The 22579-nt window shown below is 38.5% G+C and overlaps 1 protein-coding gene across 1 annotated transcript in view; it reads left to right on the top strand.

Moving 5' to 3' along the window:
* Positions 1–3991: 3991 nt before the first annotated feature.
* LOC135472588 (solute carrier family 12 member 2-like) overlaps positions 3992–22579 on the top strand; it is a 41496-nt gene continuing 22908 nt past the window's right edge. The window contains exons 1-11 of the mRNA XM_064752148.1: positions 3992–4484; positions 9451–9588; positions 10243–10414; positions 12276–12415; positions 12859–12969; positions 13634–13745; positions 15390–15517; positions 17797–18051; positions 20201–20308; positions 20836–20959; positions 21674–21775. Coding sequence (XP_064608218.1) covers positions 4053–4484; positions 9451–9588; positions 10243–10414; positions 12276–12415; positions 12859–12969; positions 13634–13745; positions 15390–15517; positions 17797–18051; positions 20201–20308; positions 20836–20959; positions 21674–21775 — 1822 coding nt within the window. The 5' untranslated portion in view covers positions 3992–4052. The remainder of the gene's footprint in view (positions 4485–9450; positions 9589–10242; positions 10415–12275; positions 12416–12858; positions 12970–13633; positions 13746–15389; positions 15518–17796; positions 18052–20200; positions 20309–20835; positions 20960–21673; positions 21776–22579) is intronic.

The following is a 22579-nucleotide window of genomic DNA, read 5'->3' as shown; positions in this document are numbered from 1 at the left end:
GCTGGGAAAGTTATTTTACCCACCTTCGATGAATTTAAATAAAATCACAGACTCTCGAGATGGTAAGTCTTATCTGGATCTATATTTGCACAAAGACCAAAACGGTTTCCTTTCTCACAGACTCTACAATAAGAGGGATAGTTTTAATTTTGACATTGTCATTTATCCTTACTTGGACAGCAATATAGCGAAGGGTCCTGCATATGGCGTGTACATATCTCGCCTTGAAGCATTTGTTAGATCCTGTGTGTTGGGTGACGTTTTCAACCAACATCACAGTTTATTACTGTAGATACCAGTGTGTCAAGGTTTTTCCATCAAACCCCTTTGCTCAAACTTTACAAAGAGTATAATTCTCTCGTAAATAAATATGGACAGAGCGTTCAGAATCTCGGCGCTCTGCTTCATGATTGTGTCTAATTCCGCTTAACCCTGGGCTAGGACTACATGTCCATGAAGCATTAAATCACAATATTGGAGATATGGATAGTTGCAATCAAAGTACAACAGATGACATACACGTACAGGTCAAGTATATCCATTTAAGGGAAATGACGACTGAAAGTATAACTCCTGCATGTGTTTTTTTGTTTTTTCAGTTTTTTCGGAATATCTAACTGTCGTTACCAAAATCCCTTCTTCAATTTCACAGATTCAGATATTACGATATTTTTAACAAGGCGCTAACGAAGTGTGGGAAATCTGTTTAGAAATGCAATTGTGCATATCATAAGTTTGTCGCCTTCACGATATTCCTATGTTGCTTTTTTCTTCACTTCCTGTATTGTAAATGAAAATAAGCATTTAATTCTTGTTAATTTATGACATTTTTTTCTTTTCCTCTATCCAAATTTTTTGTTTTTAATTTTATTTCATTTCTAAAGTTTTGGTTTTCATCTTGTGTAGCGTGTTGTCTAACCTATGTATATATGAATATAAGAGAGAGTTTTTTTCTACTATTATATACTAATTTTCATTAGTGCCGTACTGTACTTACCGAGTGATTGATCGCTTGGGTGCGCGTGTGTGCCCGTGTGTACCCACCTATATTGCCCTTCAAATTTACCTCTGTCAGATAGAGGAGGTCGTTTTTGCACATTTTTGAGTTTCGCGCCATGTTACCATATCTGTTGTATCGAGATTTCCGTTCGAAAGTCCATCGTATTACATGTTTTAGGTTTCATTTTAATTGCACTCAATAGTGATTGTGATTAATGTGGTCTGCCTGTGTACCTATCTGCAGGTAATAACAAATATTAGAGATCCAAACACATTAACGTAATTTTTTATTCTACTTATTTAGTGCAGCCACTAATGTTTGATGCAAAATACTGGAAACACGGAGACCAATTAAGATGACTGATGACTAAGAATTACCAATGTTATGATTTCGATTGGTGTTTATATGTCAAATACATCTCAACTGGGATTCAAGATTATTTCACGCGATGGCTGCCAAGGATATGAGTATAGCCCCATTATTCATCCGTGGGCGAGTCCATTTGCATAAGGAAAGTGGAATGTACATTACATGTATTTCCACTTGGGAACTGTTTTGACATGTGCATATGTATATGGCGTAGGTTTAGGCCCAATTTGCCCAACGTATGTGCATTACAATGTATAAGTGTGACATAGACTTTTATCGTGATTGAGTTTTGCTTTGTATTTGGATGATACTGACACACTACATCTGACTTCCGTATATCTTTGAGTCAATGTTTAAACTGAGAGCTTGGTTCAGATCTAATTAACTTGTGGGGATAAAAAAATATGGTTTCCAAATGGGTTTATAAACCTTAAAAACACATTGAAAGGTCGAAGTATCATACAACCCAGAAATTTAATCGCAATCACCTAAGTTTTAAAGTTTTAACAGGAATCTAGTTTACCTGTAACTGAACATGTATAACAAATTTGAACTTCCAGTCGTTATCCAAATTTTCGAGTCGTTTGCCTTGGAAACCAGGAATTTGATTAAATACATTGTAGGTATGTACTTCATCCTCGTCTCAACATATATATCAAATTTGAAGTTAAAATGGCATGCAGTATGGGGTTTGTTAAATCTATCACGGGCACTTCGTGTCGGACGGACGGACAGATGGAGGGGCACGCAGCACGACGACACTGTCCATCCTGCCTATTATACCACTAGGAAAAATATCTATAAGCCACAGGGCAGAGTTAAAGTCTTCAATGCTTGTGTGTAGTCCCGATTTAATGACATGCACTTAATTTACACGAACAGGTATTACGATTTAATACTGGACGTATATTTCACGTGAACCTACACATGCATATATAGGAGGTACCTCTACACCCTGATCACTTTCCAGAAAGTATATTGAATCGTGATTAAAGTGTGATTTAAGCCTTTGAAAGCATGGACAAACTTTACCTGCCAAAAAGAACTATATGCTTAGTAGGCCTTAGCCTAGATCGATTTTTTGTTAAATTTTTATTTTTGCGGTCAAACCAATGATTATTGGAATGGGTAGGCCCCTATACATAATCAGTGTCTATACAAGTATGTTTTCACGCGATGAGCTCATGCAGGCTGTGGCGTAACGTTATACAGTGTAGATAGTCTTACGTGTACATACATGTACGCCTTCCCGTAATTGGTAGAAACATTGGATAACAGCCTAAACCCACGTGACATTTACAATTACTTCTTACACAACCCCGCATCCATATTTAAACAAGGTTTATTCCATATGTTATACATACTTCGTTAAAACCAACCACGTCGTTATATACCACATGCATGCATACATAGCCCATGTGATGCTTATACTCTATATATCTAGTGCAAATAATCAACATGCCGTATATTTCGGTTATTGATCATCTTCTATACAGTACGTATAAATATATTGTTATATTAATATTTTATTTAGCCCATCAAGCAGCGCTATAACAACAATGTACACGTACGTAAGGATTGAGAGGCCTGATGGCGTTGAGCTTTAATACATGTAGGTCTACTTCACTTCATACAACGGCGATCATGTGTTTGTAGGCCCTATTTGTAGAAGATAATATCACCCTATATCTTAGCCGGGCATATCCCCAACTACTTATGCTACCCAAAACAAAATAATAATAATAATAATAATGAATTAAAAAAAATGATAAGAATTATTTTTTAAAAATGTGTCTAGAAAATATGTGCCAAATTGGAACAGTTTTATTTAGTTTTTGTAGCTGGTTTTATCACAAAAGTGTTAAACCATACACAAATTTAGGCCTAGCTGGGACTGATAGTATAGCATTTGTTATATTAGTCACAAGGTCCACTAACACACACACAATTAAGGAACCCACAACTACGGATCTGTGTAAATCAAGATAGGCCTACAACCAGTGCATTCTGAAGCCGGCATAATAAAATTCAGCCTATGTAAGCCGAAGGTTGAATGGTTACTATGAATGGTTACTGTTTGTAGGCCATTTGCTTACCGATCTTGAAATAGACTGATCAGAAACACACTCATTACAGTATATAGGGTAGATGTCTTTATTCTATATTCATGTAAATGTACTACATGTATGCCTATTCGCAAGATGTGTAGCTTTGATTATCAAATACATGTAGGCCTAGCCCTGAATGACAACGCTTGCAGGGCCTCGATAATGTATATATTCAAGCTGGTTTAATCTAATTATGAAAGTAGACTATACCGAGAGAGAGAGAAAAAAAATGACAGCTTTTAAGTGATATACTGTATGTCAAAATGGTTGTATCGAAATAATACAGACAGTTTTATGGGCATTTCACTTGACTTCTTATTTTTACACATGTTTACAAGTCGTTACAAATGCTGTAGGCGTAACCACTATGTATAGCTGTTTTTATCATTTGATAAAGCCTGCATCCCATGACGTCACACATGACCTTATCCGGGCAGCGGTAAACTTGAAAAAAGATGGCGGCCACTGCGGAACACGGGGAGGCTGCGGCAACGCACTTCCCAAAACTGTCCGCTAAAACGGCGGACGCTCGGGGCTCAGCCTCCAATCTCAGTGATGTTGAAGAAAACGACGACATGTGTTGCGCAGACGATGAACAAAAAGGAGGCAAGTCTCGATTTAAGGTAGAATTCGTGGATGAATCTCGGAAGAAAGGACAGGTGAATGGATGGGATTCACCACGCGATGTCCAGAAATCGTCAGGACATGTGGCGCGCCATGCGATCGGCCGGGAGAGGAGAGATAGCGGCCGCTCAGGGAAGGAGAGATGGGACAACGGCAGGAGTGGAGACAGGAAAGTCTCAGAGCCCGACTCCCCTGTCTTGTCAGTCCGGTCGATGAGTCCCACCAACACATATGTCGGTTACGACACTCACAACCTGAAGACTTTCGGACATAACACCCACGAAGCTTTACCACATGTTGACCACTACAGAAATCTCTTGTCCTCAACAGCTACTCACGCGCTCAAAGCCAGGCCAACGCTAGATGAACTGCATGAAGAAAAGGTATGTGTGTTACATTTTTTTTTATCAGAAAACTGTCAAAATCACATAAAACGGTGAAATTTTGGCTTGGTAAGTGCTTTCTCCGATTAAAATCGGAAATATACGCCAATTTCTGTCAAATTTTTTTGTCAAAGTTTTATAAATGAACATGTGTGAATGCATTGATCAAAAATTAACGTTAGTGAAAGGAGACCAGATAACAGAGACTGGAACCAGAGATATGCAGAACGTTAAAATTGGATGAGGAGAATTTAAATCATTACAAGATCTTTTAATCAAGCATTCTGAAATCCTTGGAACAAATAGCATTAACATCTAGGTTAAAATTAAGGTGAGAACATAGGATGACCCCCGAGATTGGTAATTTCTGACACCCCCTGGATATTGTGCCCATGAATTGAGTAGTTAAAAGATGGTGGTCATCTTGTTCTTTGTAAAACATATAATAAAAAAAAAATTTGATATCAACAGACATCAGCTATTTATCACACCGTAAATTAATACGTTTAGATAGTTAGATAGTGGCATAACGGCAGATTTAAAGGAGAAGAAAATTCAGATATCAAACAAATACCATTGAAAAGAGTTTGCACTTCCTCGTAGGTGCATGCCATAAAAACTGTTCTAATATGTACCTCAAGTTGATAAATTATAAATAAAAGTCAGCACCAAAATCTGCTAAACTTCATTTAGCTTAAGAAGTAGTCCTGAAGTGATCTGTGTTAGGAGGAGAATTGCCATTGGAAACCACCGAAGTGCAGTTCGTACATTTCCATTAGAACTCCCAAGAGGTAGTGAACAGTACAGTTCTTTTTCCGCTTGATGATCGGGAAACGGGAATGTTGGACGTAGGTTCCGAGTTCACACGAACAAGCCAGCAGTTTTAAAGACTCTCACTGGCTGAGAGGCAACACACCCCCAGCATAAATTACGTGGTGTTAAAGATGGAGGACACCATGGACTCAGCGATTTATGCCAGCTTTGCTGTTTTCAGGCTTTACCTGTATGGCGAGGAAAAATCACAAAATTATGCAACAGGCATCACCAGATAGAAAGAAATGTGCTGTTTTCAGCCTTTAGTGTCATTGTTTTAAGTTTTCTTCTCCTTTAAAGCAAGATGGAAACACCTCAGTACATGGACAAAGGGTAGGGCTATACTTTTAGGCATTCTTTTTAATACAATCCCATAAATTTTGTCAGGGCCGCGTGACTTATTGGACTTTGTGTTTGAAAGTATATGAGATACACATATATATCCTCAGCCAGAAAATCAACAGTTGATAAAGAATCATGTATACAATCAGGCAATTGTGTACTTTATCTGAAATAAACAAATTTTTCTGTGAGGGTGATGATGTTACATGTATGTCCAAGCCCTTGGTGGCATACCTGTCCACGCCTATGTTTTTATGTAAGCCTCGAGTTTTTAAAATTATAAACGAAAATACTGACGAAATAACAATATGTATTCTGGCCTAACATGTATATTTGCCAGCAAAAGCTTAAAGTACGGTTTAAAAAGCACAAAATCTCCCACCCACCCCCCACCCCGACCAGGAATTGGCCTTGGACCCTGGCTGTTTGTTTTTCTCACATCTTTGGTTATGTCTGGATTGACGGCTCTGCGATAGACAAGTGTGACCTTTCAACCCTTAATCGGTATTTATTTGTTGATATAAGTACCTCAGGCTTATGTTAAAATCATGTTGTGCGTACTTCAGATTAGACTGGCCACGTGTATGATGATCTCTACATAGAGCCTAGCACTGATCCTATTTACCACAGTATGGATAATCGCCTAGAAATCAATCCAGTTTTAAAGTTTGGCGCACTCTGAATTCTTATGTCCTCAAGGTCCAGAAAATTGTCAGAACTATCATTGGCAAATCTTCATCTAACAATAATCTACCTGATAAACATTTGAATCAAAAAGTCAAAATTATGTCGGCCATGTTAGACACTCATACTTCCACTCCAAAAAGGGAATTTGCCACGAATATTTCTTTTCAAATTTTTTGCCGGGAATGATGGGCATCTGTCGAGACATGTACGTGTGTCTGTCCATCTACCCCATAGCGACGCTACATTTATGTATTGTGTATTTATTTATTTTATTTATTTAATAGGTGTTTCATGCTGCACTCCATTATATATTTACTTATACAACAGCGGCCAGAATTATGGTGGTAGGAAACTGGGCAGAGCCCAGAGGGGAACCCACGACCATCCGCAGGTCACTGAAGGACCTTCCCACTTACGGATGTTTTGTGTAAGTGAGCGAAAGGGAAATCATAGATTCTGCAGCATATGCTTTCAAGATATAAAGCGTATAAATAAAGAACCTGCTGACAAGGACATTGTCAGCATCATATCCCATTTTGTCACCATTATATCCCATTTTGTCACCTTCATATCCCATTTTGTCACCATCATATCCCATTTTGTCACCATCATATCCCATTTTGTCACCATTATATCCCATTTTGTCACCATCATATCCCATTTTGTCACCTTCATATCCCATTTTGTCACCATCATATCCCATTTTGTCCAGTATAAAGTGATGCCTGATGAACTTTACGTGTAAACATCATTCAGTGCCTGAGAACGCTAGAAGGATTTCATAGGTTTTTAATCGGAAATTTGCCAGCCAAAGTTATTTTCATGCGTGAGATGTGCAAAGTATCTTTAGTTTGTACCCCAAAATTTTTTTCTTTCCTTTTTTTACTGATGTGGGATTTTGTCAGTTTCTTATATCCTGGACATGTTATCCTGGTACAGGGTACACAATTCTGTTCAATGAACACTCTGTACAGAAATCAACGAAAACTGCTGTTTCTCACAGGTTCTCTAGTGGACAACTTCGAAATGGGCTGAGTATCTTCAATTTGTGCCCAGAAGCATTTTTTTGACTGATTCTGATCTCCTTTTTTTTACTTTTTGACATACACATGGAAATCTTGTTTGAATTTTGATCGCATACTGTTGCATGTACATGTGTATGAAATCTTCCTACATGTGTAGTAAGCAAGGAAAGCATTGGCACTTGTTTTTGGCATTACTGTACAGAAATACATGCTTTTCATCCACTTTCAAACAATGCCCCATTCACAGGGAATATCTCAATCCACAATACATTTTTGTTTTCGTTCCATCCAATATAAGGGTACTCTTGTAATTGAATTTTGTTGTCTCTCTCTCCCAGACAGCCAGCACATTGCCTTAAAATAGACATCGTGCTAGCTTGGCTAACTTTAGATTGAAGGGAATGCATTGTATCAATTATTATTAGAAACAATAGTTGACACAGAGTTTAAATTTTTTTGCGTTTTTTTTGTTTTTTTTTTGTTTTTTCGTAGACATGACTTCTTGCCTTACACCCTATCCACAGTGACCTTGCCATTGTCTGCACACAGTTTGTGATATGTACATGTGAAGCAAGCATAGAAAATCGTGCATGTGCTGTGAAGAGTGCTGCGTACAAATATGTGTAGAAACTTCTCTGAAAAAATGTATTTGGAGATTAAAGCTACACTTACATGTACAGGTAAACAGGTTATACAGGCTCTCTGTTGCTAGAAAATGTTCTTGGAATTACAAATGCTACAGGAATTTCACTTTTCAAATATAAACTGAATTGTAGCCCATCCTACATGTATATATGTTCAGCGTTTAGCAGAATCCATTTGTCTCACAGTCTGGATCCAATGCTGCACGACTGAAATTCCTTATGCAGTAGGGGTTAATTATCAATTGTATACAGCATACCAGCGTAACAAACCAGACTGAGCAAAACTCAAATTCATTGGAGTAATTTAAGGTGCGTTGTGTTAAGGAATAAAAAATTTTAAGTTACCAAGCATAGTTTGTAGCAATGTGTAAATGCTTGATCAATTTCTGTCTGCTGAGAAGAAGGAATTGTAACACTGTCAGTTTGGTAGTAAATTCTGAATGTGCAATTGTTGCCCCTCTGGACAAGGGTGTAGCTACATGAACGTGTTCATGTCTGTGTGTTATAACTTATTAATGCATGTAGGCATTCCACAGGAGTAAGTTTATGTAGGAGTTAAACCCTTATAGGGGAGCACTATGCAAATTACAGTGAATATGCATCAAGGCAAAGCTGAGATCCAATATAGTGTTGTCAGAGTCAATGACGGGCAAACATATTTAGCACATGGTAGTTTGCGTTGTTAGAAAGGAACAAAGTCTGAAATCAACAAATTGAACAACATGTACTGGAAAAATGAAATTTTGTGAAAATAGCGTTGATTGATTGGTTGAATGCTACAAGAAGAAAAACAAAGAGTATACTAAGTATTCATAGCTTTCTGTGATACTGTTACACAATGTAATTGGTAAACATCATATAAGTGCATTTCGTGCTTACTGTGCACATGAGCACTGTGATCTCACCACAAAAGCTAGTGACATTATGGTTGGCTTTTTCAAACTTACGGTTGGTAAAATAGCATAATGACCCAGGACCGTTTCACCAATGCGGTTGGTGTGAGTTCAAGTCCAGCTCAGGCTGGCTTCCTCTCCAGCCATACGTGGGAAGGTCTGCCATCAACCTGTGGATGTTGTAGGTTTTCACCGGGCTCTGCCCACCATTAATGTTGGTCGCCGTCGTATAAGTGAAGTATTCTTGAGCATGGCGTAAAACACCAATCAAATAAATAAATCAATCAATCAAACCTACGTATGTACATGTTGATGATGCATGTAAACAGTTTGTTGTCTCTCTCTGTCTGGCATAAATTGATAAGAAACATGCTATTCTTGAAAAAGGGCTAAGGAAAATGGACTGATGAAGTTTTGGGAAAACAACCCCATGTCATGTAGGAATATGTCTCGTAGGAATTTGAACAAACTTTTAATTATATTATAAAAGGAAAGGATGGTTGCGGCCCCCAGAATCAACCTAAAGGTATCATGCCTGATAGCCAATTTGCTTTGACTGCAGGAAGATGGGGAGAAGCGCTTTCGAGAGCCCCTGTTGATTGGAAAGGATCGTTCTCACTCTGATGCAAGCGTGCAGATCTCCCCAGGGAAAAAAGGGTCCAGCGGAGCGGTCAAGTTTGGATGGATCAAAGGAGTCTTGGTATTACCACTCACCCTCATTTTGTTTTCAGCCCCACTGGCCACATTGAACATTATAGTAGATTGAACATCTGGAATGGAGCTGTTGTATTGGCATGCATATATAATACACATTCTCTCTAGATACTGTAACCTGGTTGAAGATAAGCCATTATCCCACTGAATGCCCCATACATATACATGTACATGTATATATCAGAGTGGTAGTTTTCTAGTTTTGACTTAGAATACAGCATTTTCAATCAAAGACATTGTACAGATCTGCTCATTTTACAAAATGTCAAAAATACCAAAACCACTTTTATTTGCATTTACCTAAGATTTACATTTATCATACTCATTCTTATATTAAAGAAGATTTAGAAAATAGTGCCCTTTTTAAAAGCTGTTATTTATACTAAGTGGGAGTGACCTCAAGGGAAGTAATTCAGTGCAGCCATATTTTGTCATGGATTCTCATGAGCCCAATTTCGACCCAATTCCTTACTGTTCCATTTTGCATTAACCTGGTATAGAACTGTCAAAACATCCACACTTTAAAATTCCACAAAACGCCCTTGTATGGAACACCATTGAACCGTGACATAAGATCTCGCAAAGAATTACTAAGAAATACTTGGTCAAACATCAAGTTTTTTGAGGACCCATTTTTCAGATACGATGTCTGCTGAACATCTGGGGTGTGATGTTGTTCCTGCGGCTGTCCTGGGTGGTGGGACAGGCAGGGGTGGGGCTCTCCACTCTGGTCGTTCTCCTGTCCAGTTGTGTCACCACCATCACTGCTCTCTCTATGGCGGCCATATGTACCAATGGAGAGGTCAAGGGAGGTAAGCATGGTCCAACATGTTAAATAATGTGTTTAAAAAAAATACCATTAATCAATCTAATGATAGGAGCAGATGGTGTTGAGGTCATGTGATGTCCTAAACAATTAAATGGGTAAAAATCAGATGGAGTGAAATCAAATTTTACCCTCAGGCATTTACTTTTCTTTGGTTTTGTACCCTAGTGTTTATTTTTCTTTTCAAGAACCCATTCATACATATATTTTTATGGGTCTATTGGTGAGAATTGCCAGAGACCCATTATGGACGATGAAAAAATGTGAAGAAATTGCCGGATGTAGTTTCACCCAAGTATGATGTATCGGTGCACTTAATGACATAGACCGTGTGTTATGTTCAAATATTACCTTTCTTTCGTGATGTTTTCTTCATTGTTTTTTGGGGATTTATATGTTATGATTATGCATTGAATAAAAATATTAATTATGTTTGGAGCTGTGCTTTCATTCATTATTTGTTTAATTTCGTGTCCTGCAAGGTTATTCTCACCAATGCGGTCGCTGTGAGTTCAAGTCCAGCTCATGGCTGGCTTCCTCCGACCATACAGATAAGGGGCGTGCAGGCGTAAATGCACTTAAAATTAGATGATATGCCTTTAAAATTAAGACAGAGCATACTGAATACGCATGACGATTTGTGTGTATGCCTAAATTCTTGAAAGCTGTAGTGTGCATGCGAGATTTAAAGCAAACAGTCCTGTCGAAATCGAAAGTAGATCTCCAAAGTGTATGTCTGACATTTGGATTAAGCAAGGGGCCTCGGTGGCTCAGTTGGTTAGCGCGCTAGCGCGCCGCAATGACCCAGGAGTCTCTCACCAATGCGGCCGCTGTGAGTTCAAGTCCAGCTCATGCTGGCTTCCTCTCCGGCCGTACGTGGGAAGGTCTAGGAGCAACCTGCGGATGGTCGTGGGTTTCCCCCGGGTTCTGCCCGGTTTCCACCCACAATAATGCTGGCCGCCGTTGTATGAGTGAAATATACTTGAGTATGGCGTAAAACACCAATCAAATAAATAAATAAATTGGATAAAGCATAACAAGCATATCATGTTATGATTCCAAAACGAAAGTTGTTCGTGAATACAGAAAAGTTTCGACGGGTAAAACAAAAATGACAAGTCGCATTAGGCAAATTACCAGAGAATGAAATAATACTGCAAGTCCTGCTATCAAAACAAAATGTGACATTAAGCCATAATCATTCATTCAAAACAAAATGAAAGGTAAAGTTGTCAGTGAGTGAGTTATTGGAATAAACCCAGTAGGCCTACAGGTTGAGGTGTAATAAATAAATGTAGGCCTGTGTGATTCAAATTCATTCCTCGTGAGGAAGAGCTGAAATAAGGCCCTTTGTGGGTGGAGAAGACCATTGAATTGTATAAGAAGACAATTGGTCATTAGTTACAAGAAAAATAAAAATAGAAGAAGAGCAATAGGCCCATTTAACAGCCCTTGGGATCTAGTTTACAGTGTTTGTCTCTGTCAGAGAAATCAAATGACACCAAAGACTGGAAAGAAGGTTCCTCCAGTCCAATATTAATGTTGGTTAAAATCCTTTGACAACGTTCAGTGGCAATAAGTACTTGTGGACAGTTGTGAAATTCTGATTTGTCAGCCTTGTACAGTTGGATGAATGGATATGGCTTTAACATTAGCAGTAGTGCAGCCAAGTTTTTGCGAGAACATGTTTCAAACAGGACACAGTAGATGGACTTTGATGTGATACTAAGAACAATCAAAACAAAACTTACAGATGTGTTTAAAACCAGCTACATGTAAAATAACACAGACCTCATTTTGTAGAAAGAGACACATGATCAGAGATGTATTTAATCTTATATTGACAGGGGGAGCTTACTTTATGATATCTCGCAGTCTCGGGCCGGAGTTTGGAGGAGCCATTGGCCTGATTTTCTCTGTGGCTAATGCAGTTGCCGTAGCGATGTATGTAGTCGGATTTGCCGAGACTGTGAGGGATATTTTGAAGGTATAGTGTACTGGCATAGGAGTCAAACCTACCTTTTTTTTTTTTTTTTTTGAAGTTTCGAGCTTAATATTTGGTGCATTAAACTTAATTAATACTTTATCAAGATATTACAGTCCTCTGTTTATGATAACTCCACAAACTTGGGCGTAACAGGAATTCTACCTAAAGGTCATCGTTAAGGGTTAATATTGCATAAATGTGAAGAGGGGTGTGAAGTTCAATCGTGAAACATGTATATAACGAAAAAGGGTGTTTTTGATCAGAACCTAAAAGGAACAAGAAACAATGTGCTCCTGATTCCATTTGTATAATCATTCTAGGTTAGGGTCCAGTGGTCATGGTTTTGACTTAACAGTTTGTATGGTACTTTTCTCATGTTTGTGACATATTTGAAATTTTACGCTCCCGGACATGTATGTTTCTCTCTCTTTGTACGTGCACAGGACAATGACGCCTTGATGGTGGATGAGATTCATGACATCCGTATCATCGGAGTGATCACACTGGTTATCTTGCTAGTCATCGCCGTTGTGGGCATGGAGTGGGAGGCAAGGGTAAGTCATTGATTTGTTATCACAGAAGGAAAACAAAATCATTAATAATTCAGCAAGAACTGACGTGTCTTGGATTTGACTGAATCACTGTGCTACAGAAATCACATGCATTGTACTGGACAGTAGCAAAGGGCAATTATTTTTTTGTAAATTTTTTTTGTTGTAACTAAATTTGTCAAATGAATTGAATAAGCGCGTTTGTGCACATTTCTGAATGGCACGTTCCATTTGATAGCTAAATTATGGCTTAGTCCTATGTTATACCTGGAGCTGTCATATTCTTCAACATTCAGTGTTTTTCTGGTAGCATCAAACTGACCCATGATGTAATTACACATTCTCAAATTCAGCTCACACTTGTTCAACTGCAACTTGAAGTCAGGAGTTTTGTCAAGTATCTGAGGGTCTGCCAGCATCCTGCAGATGGTTGTCGGTTTCCCAATCCCATTTTCCTCCCACCATAATGCTGGCTGCCTTTGTATAAGTGAAATATTCTTGAGTACGGCGTAAAACACCAATCAGATAAATAGATAAAGAAGTAAAGTCAAGTATCTGGCAGTTGTTGCGGGCACTCAGTTGCCCTCCACAGGTAAACCTCCATGGAGATTCTGAAGTACGACTGTTGCATCACTAATCTATCTATGCTGTTGTTGTTTTGTTTTAGGCCCAGCTTGGACTCCTGGCTATCCTCATTGTTGCCATGGTGAACTTTGCTATTGGGAGTTTCATTCCTCCATCAGAAAAGAAGAAAGCCCAAGGATTTGTTGGATACAATGGTACCTGTCTTCCTCCACAATTGTGTAGAATATCTTGATTTCTTCAATTTAAACACAGTTTTAATATATGCTGTATCTGGGCCTTCTTAACCTAGTTATTTGTTTGCTAACGCTGTGCAGTGACCCAGGAATCAATGTGATTAATGTGAGTTCAAGACCAGCTCATGCTGGTTTTCTCTCAGGTCGTACATGAGAATGTCTGCCAACAATCTGCGCATGCTCAGCCTGGTTTTCTCCTACTGTTATGCTGTATGCCGTCATATAAGCGAAACATTCTGGAGCATGGCATAAAACTCCAATCTGATAAATCAGTAAGAAAATAAATAAATGTATGATGATGAAGATATTGATTGATTACATTTACAATGTGTACAGTAAATCTGTGGTCCTTTTTAAGATGTAATGGAGACAAGAGTAAAGTTTTGCCTTCCACCACAGTGCTGGCTGTCATCGTATCAGTGAAATATTCTTGATTACAGCATAAAGCACCAACCAAATAAATAAATAAACAAATGAGCCTCAAAGTCATACATAAACTAACTTCAATTAAAGAGAGCTTTTTCATGAACCTCTATGAAAAGAATTTGTTGTCACAACTTTTACAGTGAGAAAAAAAACACCAGCTTCAAACTCAGTCAAATAAATATATAAATAAATAAACAGCTTATTACATAATATGAATTCTTTTATGTAATAAGCTGTCGCCAGTCTAAGGGATAAATTGTATTTGCCTTCATGAGAAAATGTAATTTTTATTATTATGGGGCATTGCCTGAATGAATATGAAGAATTCTGTCATTCTAAATTGTGACTTTATTTTCATAAAATTATTTGTTTGTAGCCAATTTGGACTGTGCGTGTGTATGTTCATTGTAAAGACTTTTGGCTGGGAATGCGGTTTTTTAAACACTTCGGTAGTACAGAAAGATATACGTGTACATGATGCAGTAAATTACACCCGCTCTACTTTGCAAAACAACGGCATAGTGTATATGTTGCTGTAGGTCTTTCAGCAACCTGCGGATGGTCGTTGGTTTCCCCCGGGCTGTGCTGGGTTTCCTCCCACCATAATGCTGGCCGCCGTCGTATAAGTGAAATATTCTTGAGTACGGCGTAAAACACCAATCAAATAAATAAATATGTTGCTGTTGCACATACCCTAAGTCCTCAACAAATTTGATGAATAAATTATAAATTTAAATACAATATGAATGCATAAGATAAGACAAAGGAGACCTGACAAAGGAGGCAGATTCCAGAAAGGCATTTTTTGAGTTAAAAAACCAAAATTTAAAGCCCTCTGCACAATGCTTAGTTTTCGGTACTGGAAATTTTGTCCAGTTTATCTAAAAACAACATTTAGGTCCTAAAAATAAGCTATAAAATCTTTTTTTCAAATTTGGATTTAGTCAGAACTGGAATCTGTGTGTTGTTCTGGTAGGGACACGTATGAACTTCACAGAAAACATATCAAAACCTGTTCAGATCAAATGGCATTCCTCCAAGATCCAATATCTCCCAAGATGCCATTCACTATGTTAGTGATCAGATTTGTTGAGGGTAAAGGATAGCTTATTTTAATAGCATTTTAAATGTCGGCAAATTAACCCAAAATATACTGTCTCCCTTACGTTTGTCTTCCAGGGATAGTTTTTCAACAGAATTTACTGCCAGATTTCCGTGATGGGGAGTCGTTTTTCTCAGTGTTCAGCGTGTTTTTTCCAGCAGCCACCGGTATATTGGCTGGAGCCAACATCTCTGGAGACCTCAGGGTAAGCACAGGCAGAGGTTACAAAGAGAATGGATTTCTGAATGTCGGAATGAGAATGGATTTCTGAATGTCGGAATGAGAATGGATTTCCGAATGTCGGAATGAGAGTGGATTTCCGAATGTCAGAATGAGAATGGATTTCTGAATGTCGGAATGAGAATGGATTTCCGAATGTCGGAATGAGAGTGGATTTCCGAATGTCAGAATGAGAATGGATTTCCGAATGTCAGAATGAGAGTGGATTTCCGAATGTCAGAATGAGAGTGGATTTCCGAATGTCAGAATGAGAGTGGATTTCCAAATGTCGGAATGAGAATGGATTTCCGAATGTCGGAATGAGTGTGGATTTCTGAATGTCAGAATGAGAGTGGATTTCCGAATGTCGGAATGAGAATGGATTTCTGAATGTCGGAATGAGAATGGATTTCTGAATGTCGGAATGAGAATGGATTTCCGAATGTCGGAATGAGAGTGGATTTCCGAATGTCAGAATGAGAATGGAATTCTGAATGTCGGAATAAGAATGGATTTCCGAATGTCAGAATGAGAATGGATTTCTGTATGTGGCATTGAAAAGGGATTTGTGAAAGTGAGAATGTGAAGGGATTTCTGAAGGTGAGAATGAGAAGGCATTTCTGAAAGTTGGACTAAGAAAGGATTTCTAAATTTGGGAATGAGAAGGGATCACAGCCTCTCTGGGAAGCTCAAAGTGACCCATGCAATCAGGAGGGATCTCTCTCAATGAACTTAACAATTGGTTCTAAACATAAGTTAAGCTGCTTGCACAAAGGAATCGCAAGGTCACTTTTTGAGGTCAAGATCTTAATCCATAATCTTAGATCAGATAGGACTGGTACATAAAAGTGATCTGTATTAATGGATAACTCATGCAGGCTTCCTCCGCGGCCATACATGGAAAGGTCAGCCAGCAGCCTGCAGATCGTCGTGGGTTTCCTCTGGGTTGTGCCCAGTTTCCTCCCACCATAATGCTGACCTCCATCGTATAAGTGAAATATTCTTGAGTACGGCATAAAACACCAATCAAATTAATAAATAATGTCGCTGTCAGTGTTGTTGAGACAAATTAAAACATCTGTGCAAACCGAGTTGAAAATTACTGAACACCAAAGGCAAAATTGAAAGTATACTGCTTTGTACATAACATTCAATATGGATCAATTGTATTAAAAATATATTTACAACTGGGTTCAGCTGATAGTAATTTTTACATTGTAAATCACAACAATTGAAGCAAGTTAGCATCATTATTGATTTACAGTCAATTTAAAGCTTACAACCCCAGGTTAGAAATGCAGTCATAACAGCATCTGTGGGTATCTCCATCTAAGAGAAAATATGGATGTCAATGTCTCTGAGGAATGCCAAAGTGAGAATTAGCTTAAATCACCCCCATGGAACCAATGAAAGTGCTGTATCCATCAGTTGGCGTGGGATGAGATATGAGATTTGTGAAATGGTATACAAGCATTTCAAGTTTTTAACAGTCCTGGCCATTACTCTTACATGAGGTAGGTTTGCATATAGCTGTCTCTGGTTTCATTCCGGCCAAACCAGCCGCGATGACTCCTTTTTTAGAGTATCCGCTTTGGATGCGGTAGCTCCAGGGTCAAACCTGGGTCGGGTCAAACCTCAGACCTTAAAAGAGGAAGTTGTAGCTTCCTCACTTGGTGTTCAACTTTAAGGGGAAAGTGCAGTGACTGATTGACCTGTATCAGTGTAATGGCAGAGTCAGTGTAATGGCTTGGGTAGGGCGGCTTACTTGCCTTTGGTTAGTCGTCTCAGTGAAGCAGCACTAGATAAAAGAGTGGTGGAAATCCGTCCTGCGATAGGGAGGCACATTACATTGTCTTTAAGGACTCCTTCATTTTCATATGACTGAAAAATTATTAAGTTCGGCGTTAAACCCTAAGCACGCACTCACTTGTTCGACCATGAGACAGGAGATTTGTCAAGAACTTAGAAGGGCCTTGAAACCTTTTTTTTTGCTTATAATACACTCCTGTGCATGTGTGAAAAACCGGGAGTTAAACTAAATAATCTCACCTTAAGCATGTATACATGTAGTTTGTAGAGTATTTAATTTTGGGCCTGGAAAAGCCTGGAAATTAAATACCTTTCAAGTGTATGAACCATGGGTTGCCAGTGCCCATAAATCTGACTGACCCCATGTAAGTAAAATATTCTCAAGAACGACAAAAAAACATTTTTGTAATCAAATAAGTAAATCTGTCTATGACACTATGTTCTTTATTTCTACAGGATGCCCAAAGTGCTATCCCTAAGGGGACGATGTTAGCTATTTTGATCAGCTCTGTCATATACATCCTGGTAGCCTGGATGCTGGGTGCCTGCGCCCTGAGGGACGCCACAGGCTTTGTCCATGTGCTTGACGTGGACAACTCCAGCCTGGTCAACTCGTCTTCCCAAGTATACCATTACACAATCGACACCATTGCCAACTGCTCCTTGGCTAAGAAGGGAGTCTGCAAGTTTGGTCTCTTGAATAACTCTCAGGTAATTCAATGGTGTCTGTTTGATAATGGGTTACAATTTTTATGGATTATTTTTGTTGTCATAGTAACATCTACATGCACCCAGATTATAGTACCCTAATTCCTGAATATTTTTGCATATGAAAGAGCAATTTCATTTCCATTTATGCACATATAATTCGATTTTGGAGACAAAACTACCTTGGTTGCATTGACCAATTTGGGGGGCTTCACAAGAAATATAATTTTATTAGTCTGCACAGAAAAATGTCTTCAAAATAAGCTTGAATATTAAAACACCTGGCAAACATACAAAAATGATTGGAGAATTAAAGTAAACTACCAGACAAAAGAAAGGTTTCACCGTATTTTTTGTCATAAAAAAAGTAAAAGCGCGGTTCCGGGTTTGATTCTAAGCAGGACTTAGTGTATGACTGCATCGTTTCCTCTACCAGAACACATCATCACGAACGCAGCAATTGGAATTGTGAAATTGCGACCACATGCAAAACGTCCTTTTGAGGCATGGCTCGTGATGCACATGCAGTAATGTTGCATAAATACTCTTGCTCGAAAGAGCAGACATTCAGTGACCGAAAAAACACCAACAGTATGCCAAGACTTGCACAAGCGCAACGAGACCAGGCCATCGGTATGCCATCGATCTTGCAACATGACAACGCAAGACCTCACACTGCCCGCATTGTTACAGACTACCTCGAGACCGCAAACGTCATCGTGTTGCCCTGGCCAGCCAACTCACCAGACATGAACCCCATTGAGCATCTCTGGGATCACCTTGACCGCCGTTTGAGACAGCTGGTGCCTCCTCCAACTAACCAACAGGAACTTGAGCAAGCTCTGTTAAACCTATGGAACGTTATCCCTGTTGACATCATCTGGCGACTGACGACGTCAATGCGGAGGCGTGTGCTTGCTTGCATTGATGCCCAGGGTGGCCACACTCACTACAGATGACTGTAGTCCTTCATTTCTGTGGATACTGTGACTTTACATGCACTTGCCGGTTAACTTTACATTTAACTGATAATTTTTTCTTCTGACCCCTTGTCTCTTTCATTGTGTTTTGTGGCCAATTGAATGCCAATATTTTAAAGCCTTTTTGAGAGAATATTTCACAATGATTCCTGTTTATAAACCAATCTTCTTAATTCTTATTTTCTTAATTCTGTTTTTGTTTTATGGGCTCAAGAAGTTGGTGAAACCTTTCTTTTGCCTGGTAGTTTATATATAGTAAAAATATGAAATTTCCAACGATATAGAAGTTTGATTTGCATTGTTTCGTTTTGATTGTGGAGGATTTCATCCTTTGATGTCAAAAGTCATATTAACTGTTTTCTGGTTCTAACATTTTCTCGCCACAATGTGTCTGGAACACTGCTGGCATAACCTTAAACCCTGATTCATTCAGTCATTCATCATTCAGTCACAGGTGTCAGTAGAATATATGTGATTCACTGTTTGATCCTGAAGAGCCACTATAAATAAACGAAACACATTCCCCGCTGATCTCACTATTGAAAGGTCATGTCATTGTGTAAACGAAGCAGATTTTCGTTAATTTTCAAACAGAACCTTAAGCCAACAACATGCAGGTGATTGTGGGTTTGCTGACCACCGTAATGCCTCTAATGGCCTCTGTTGTATTGGTGAAATATTATTGAGAATGGCGTAAAACTCCTATAAAAACAAAACATTTTCAAATATGTTAGCAAAAATTGATTTAAAAGAAATTGGGTAGCCTTTATGTTTGTTTTGATAGACCCCTTACTTTTACAAACTTCTTACTCCACTGGAGTAGAGGAGAGGTTAGATTGCCCACCAGTTATAAAACAAGAACCCCGAGGTCAGGTTTTTTCACTGCCTTCATTGTGTCTTCACCAGTTGTCTGCTGGCCTACTCATGTTATCAGCTATACTGGGAGCATTGCAACTTTAAGATGAACTGAAATAGCAGACAGTAGCAAAATACATGCACTATTAAGTGTGACAACAATAGGGGCAGAATTAAATGTGAATCTACATGTAGCTGTAGTTAAATGGATTAGGCTTGCCGTGAACAAGTGTTTAAGAGAACAGGTATTTAGTAAAGCCTCGTGTATATAATTGAATCTTTCATCTAACGTTCTTGATTTCTTGCCGTTGTTCCAGGTGATGGAGATGATTTCTGGATTTGGTCCTCTTGTCACTGCAGGAATCTTCGCAGCCACATTGTCCTCAGCTTTAGCCAGCATTATGTCTGCTCCCAAAGTCTTCCAGGTGACTGACATATTTTGGCGGCCATCCACTCGTTCACACAAATTCTGTGCCATGGCTCCCTTATTTTTTCTCTCTTATTTTAAATTGCACTAGCTTAATCTCTTAAACTGTCAAATATTTTGGATGGGAATGAATTAATGATTCTTAAAATTATTAACTCAATCTTTTTAACATTATAACCTTTATCAACTCAAGTTCTTTTCCAAAACATGCATTTTTTTGTTCATTTGGTCATTTGTCTTGAGACTCTAAATATACTGTTTAATTTCGTGCTAACCTGTTCTAACAGTGAGGTTCCATGTTCAAATCCAGCTCTTTCTGCATTGTCTGGACTTTTTAAGTCAAGAGGTTTACTTTGGAAACTCTGGTTTTCATACCCACAAATCAGACAACCATTGTAGAAGTGAAATAATCTTGACTACGGCATTAAACATCACTCAGATAAATAAATCAACTTTGCTGTAATAAGGAATGTGATGCCCACACATAAATCTGACTTGCCTTTTTTTCTTTCTTTTTTTTTCCAGGCTGTATGTAAAGATAAAATCTTCCCTCATATACACGTGTTTGCTAAAGGATATGGCAAGAACAATGATCCTAGACTAGGCTACTTGTTGACGTTTTTTATTGGTTTGGCTTTCGTTTTAATAGGTGAGTTCATGTAAAATTGGTCCTGCTATTTGCCTTGGGTTATTCAGCTACCTGTCCACCAATCCAAATGTATGGCTGAGTAGAAAATGAAAGCTATTTGGACTTAGCACTTTTATAACATGGGACATATAGGAAAAAAAAATCTGGGCACTTTGCTCAAACAACATGGCATCAAAAAATGCAAATTGGCCACCTTTTTTTCATAATTCTGGCTGACCAGTTGACCCAGTATGTGCTGTTTTTTAGTCATTATCAGTGTCTATTGTGCAAACATCCAACATCAGCTAGACTAATTTATGAAGTATTTGAGGATTATAAATTGAGGTGTCCCACTGAACAGCACCGAAAGTATTTTCTGTCAGCCTATTGATCAGTTTTGTCTTAATAACTCCTGATCAGATCAGTGTGTTCAGTGTTCAAGTAATCTTAGTAGATGATGTGTCAAGGGAATTGTCTTGGGAACAAATCTATGCTGAATCCACCAACTTCAGATATGTAGATATACACGAATGCACATGTTGGGAACTAGGAATCTTGTTGAAGTTAGTCAAAATGCAGAATTACCTCCCCTGTTTGACTTTCAACGTGTTACCAAACAAATTCCTAAACACTGTTACAGAATCTTCCAGAATCAGACATACAATGTATACAATATGCTTAGTCTAACAGATTTTGAAGGTAACAGTCCTGTAAAGTAGTGTTTTCTCTTTTCAGGATCATTGAATGATATTGCCCCCATTATTTCAAACTTCTTCTTGATGTCGTATTCTTTGATAAATTATTCCTGTTTTGATGCATCCCTCGCCAAATCCCCAGGTTAGTACTACGTTACTTGTCTGCTACCTGTACATTCTTATTTCTTTCTCTTTTGACCTTTTACACAATGAAAAATCCTTACTGGATGGTAAACAAAAAGGCTCTCAACAGTGAGGCATAAATTGGCTGAATGACAAGTGTTAGATTAACCATAAATGAATGATCCAAAAATGATTAGACAGCCGTGATATAAGTGAAAAATTCTGCAGTATAGCATTAAACAACAATCAAACGCACGAAATCAAAAATGAATAATAGAGGCAACCTTGTTTTGCTATTTTCTTTTATTTCTTTTTTTTATGGAGGTTAAATCCTGTGATAATAAATGGTAATTGATGGCTTCAGTGACCTGATGGTTAGTGTCAGCCCTGAGATCAAACCCAGGCTGGGTCATACCCAAGACTTCCAAAATTCTACTTGTTGCTGCCTCTCTTGGTGCCCAGAATTAGACATTAGAACAAGGAAACAGGACTGGTCGGTGTCAGTATAATAAGACTGGATGGGGTGTCATGTCTGGTGTCTTCAGCATGACACTTCTGCAGTGACTGCACTTTGGTGACATGAACTCTCTCTGCCACAAGAAGACACAGTACATGATACATGCCTAATGACATTTTGTCGTCATATGAATAAAAAATTGTGCGACATAAAGCCCCAAGCAGACATACATAAAGGTAATAAGGTGTGCCATGTACCAGTTTAGTTTGAGCTCTGCCTCATAAATCAGCTAACCATGAACTAGGTTTCCTTTGAGGGAGCTTTTGTACAAATATCAAGTGGACTGATGCAGCTTAATATTTAAGG

Source organism: Liolophura sinensis, chromosome 8, assembly GCF_032854445.1.
Source record: "Liolophura sinensis isolate JHLJ2023 chromosome 8, CUHK_Ljap_v2, whole genome shotgun sequence".
NCBI classification, from domain to species: domain Eukaryota; kingdom Metazoa; phylum Mollusca; class Polyplacophora; order Chitonida; family Chitonidae; genus Liolophura; species Liolophura sinensis.
This window is presented reverse-complemented; position numbering and strand designations above follow the sequence as displayed.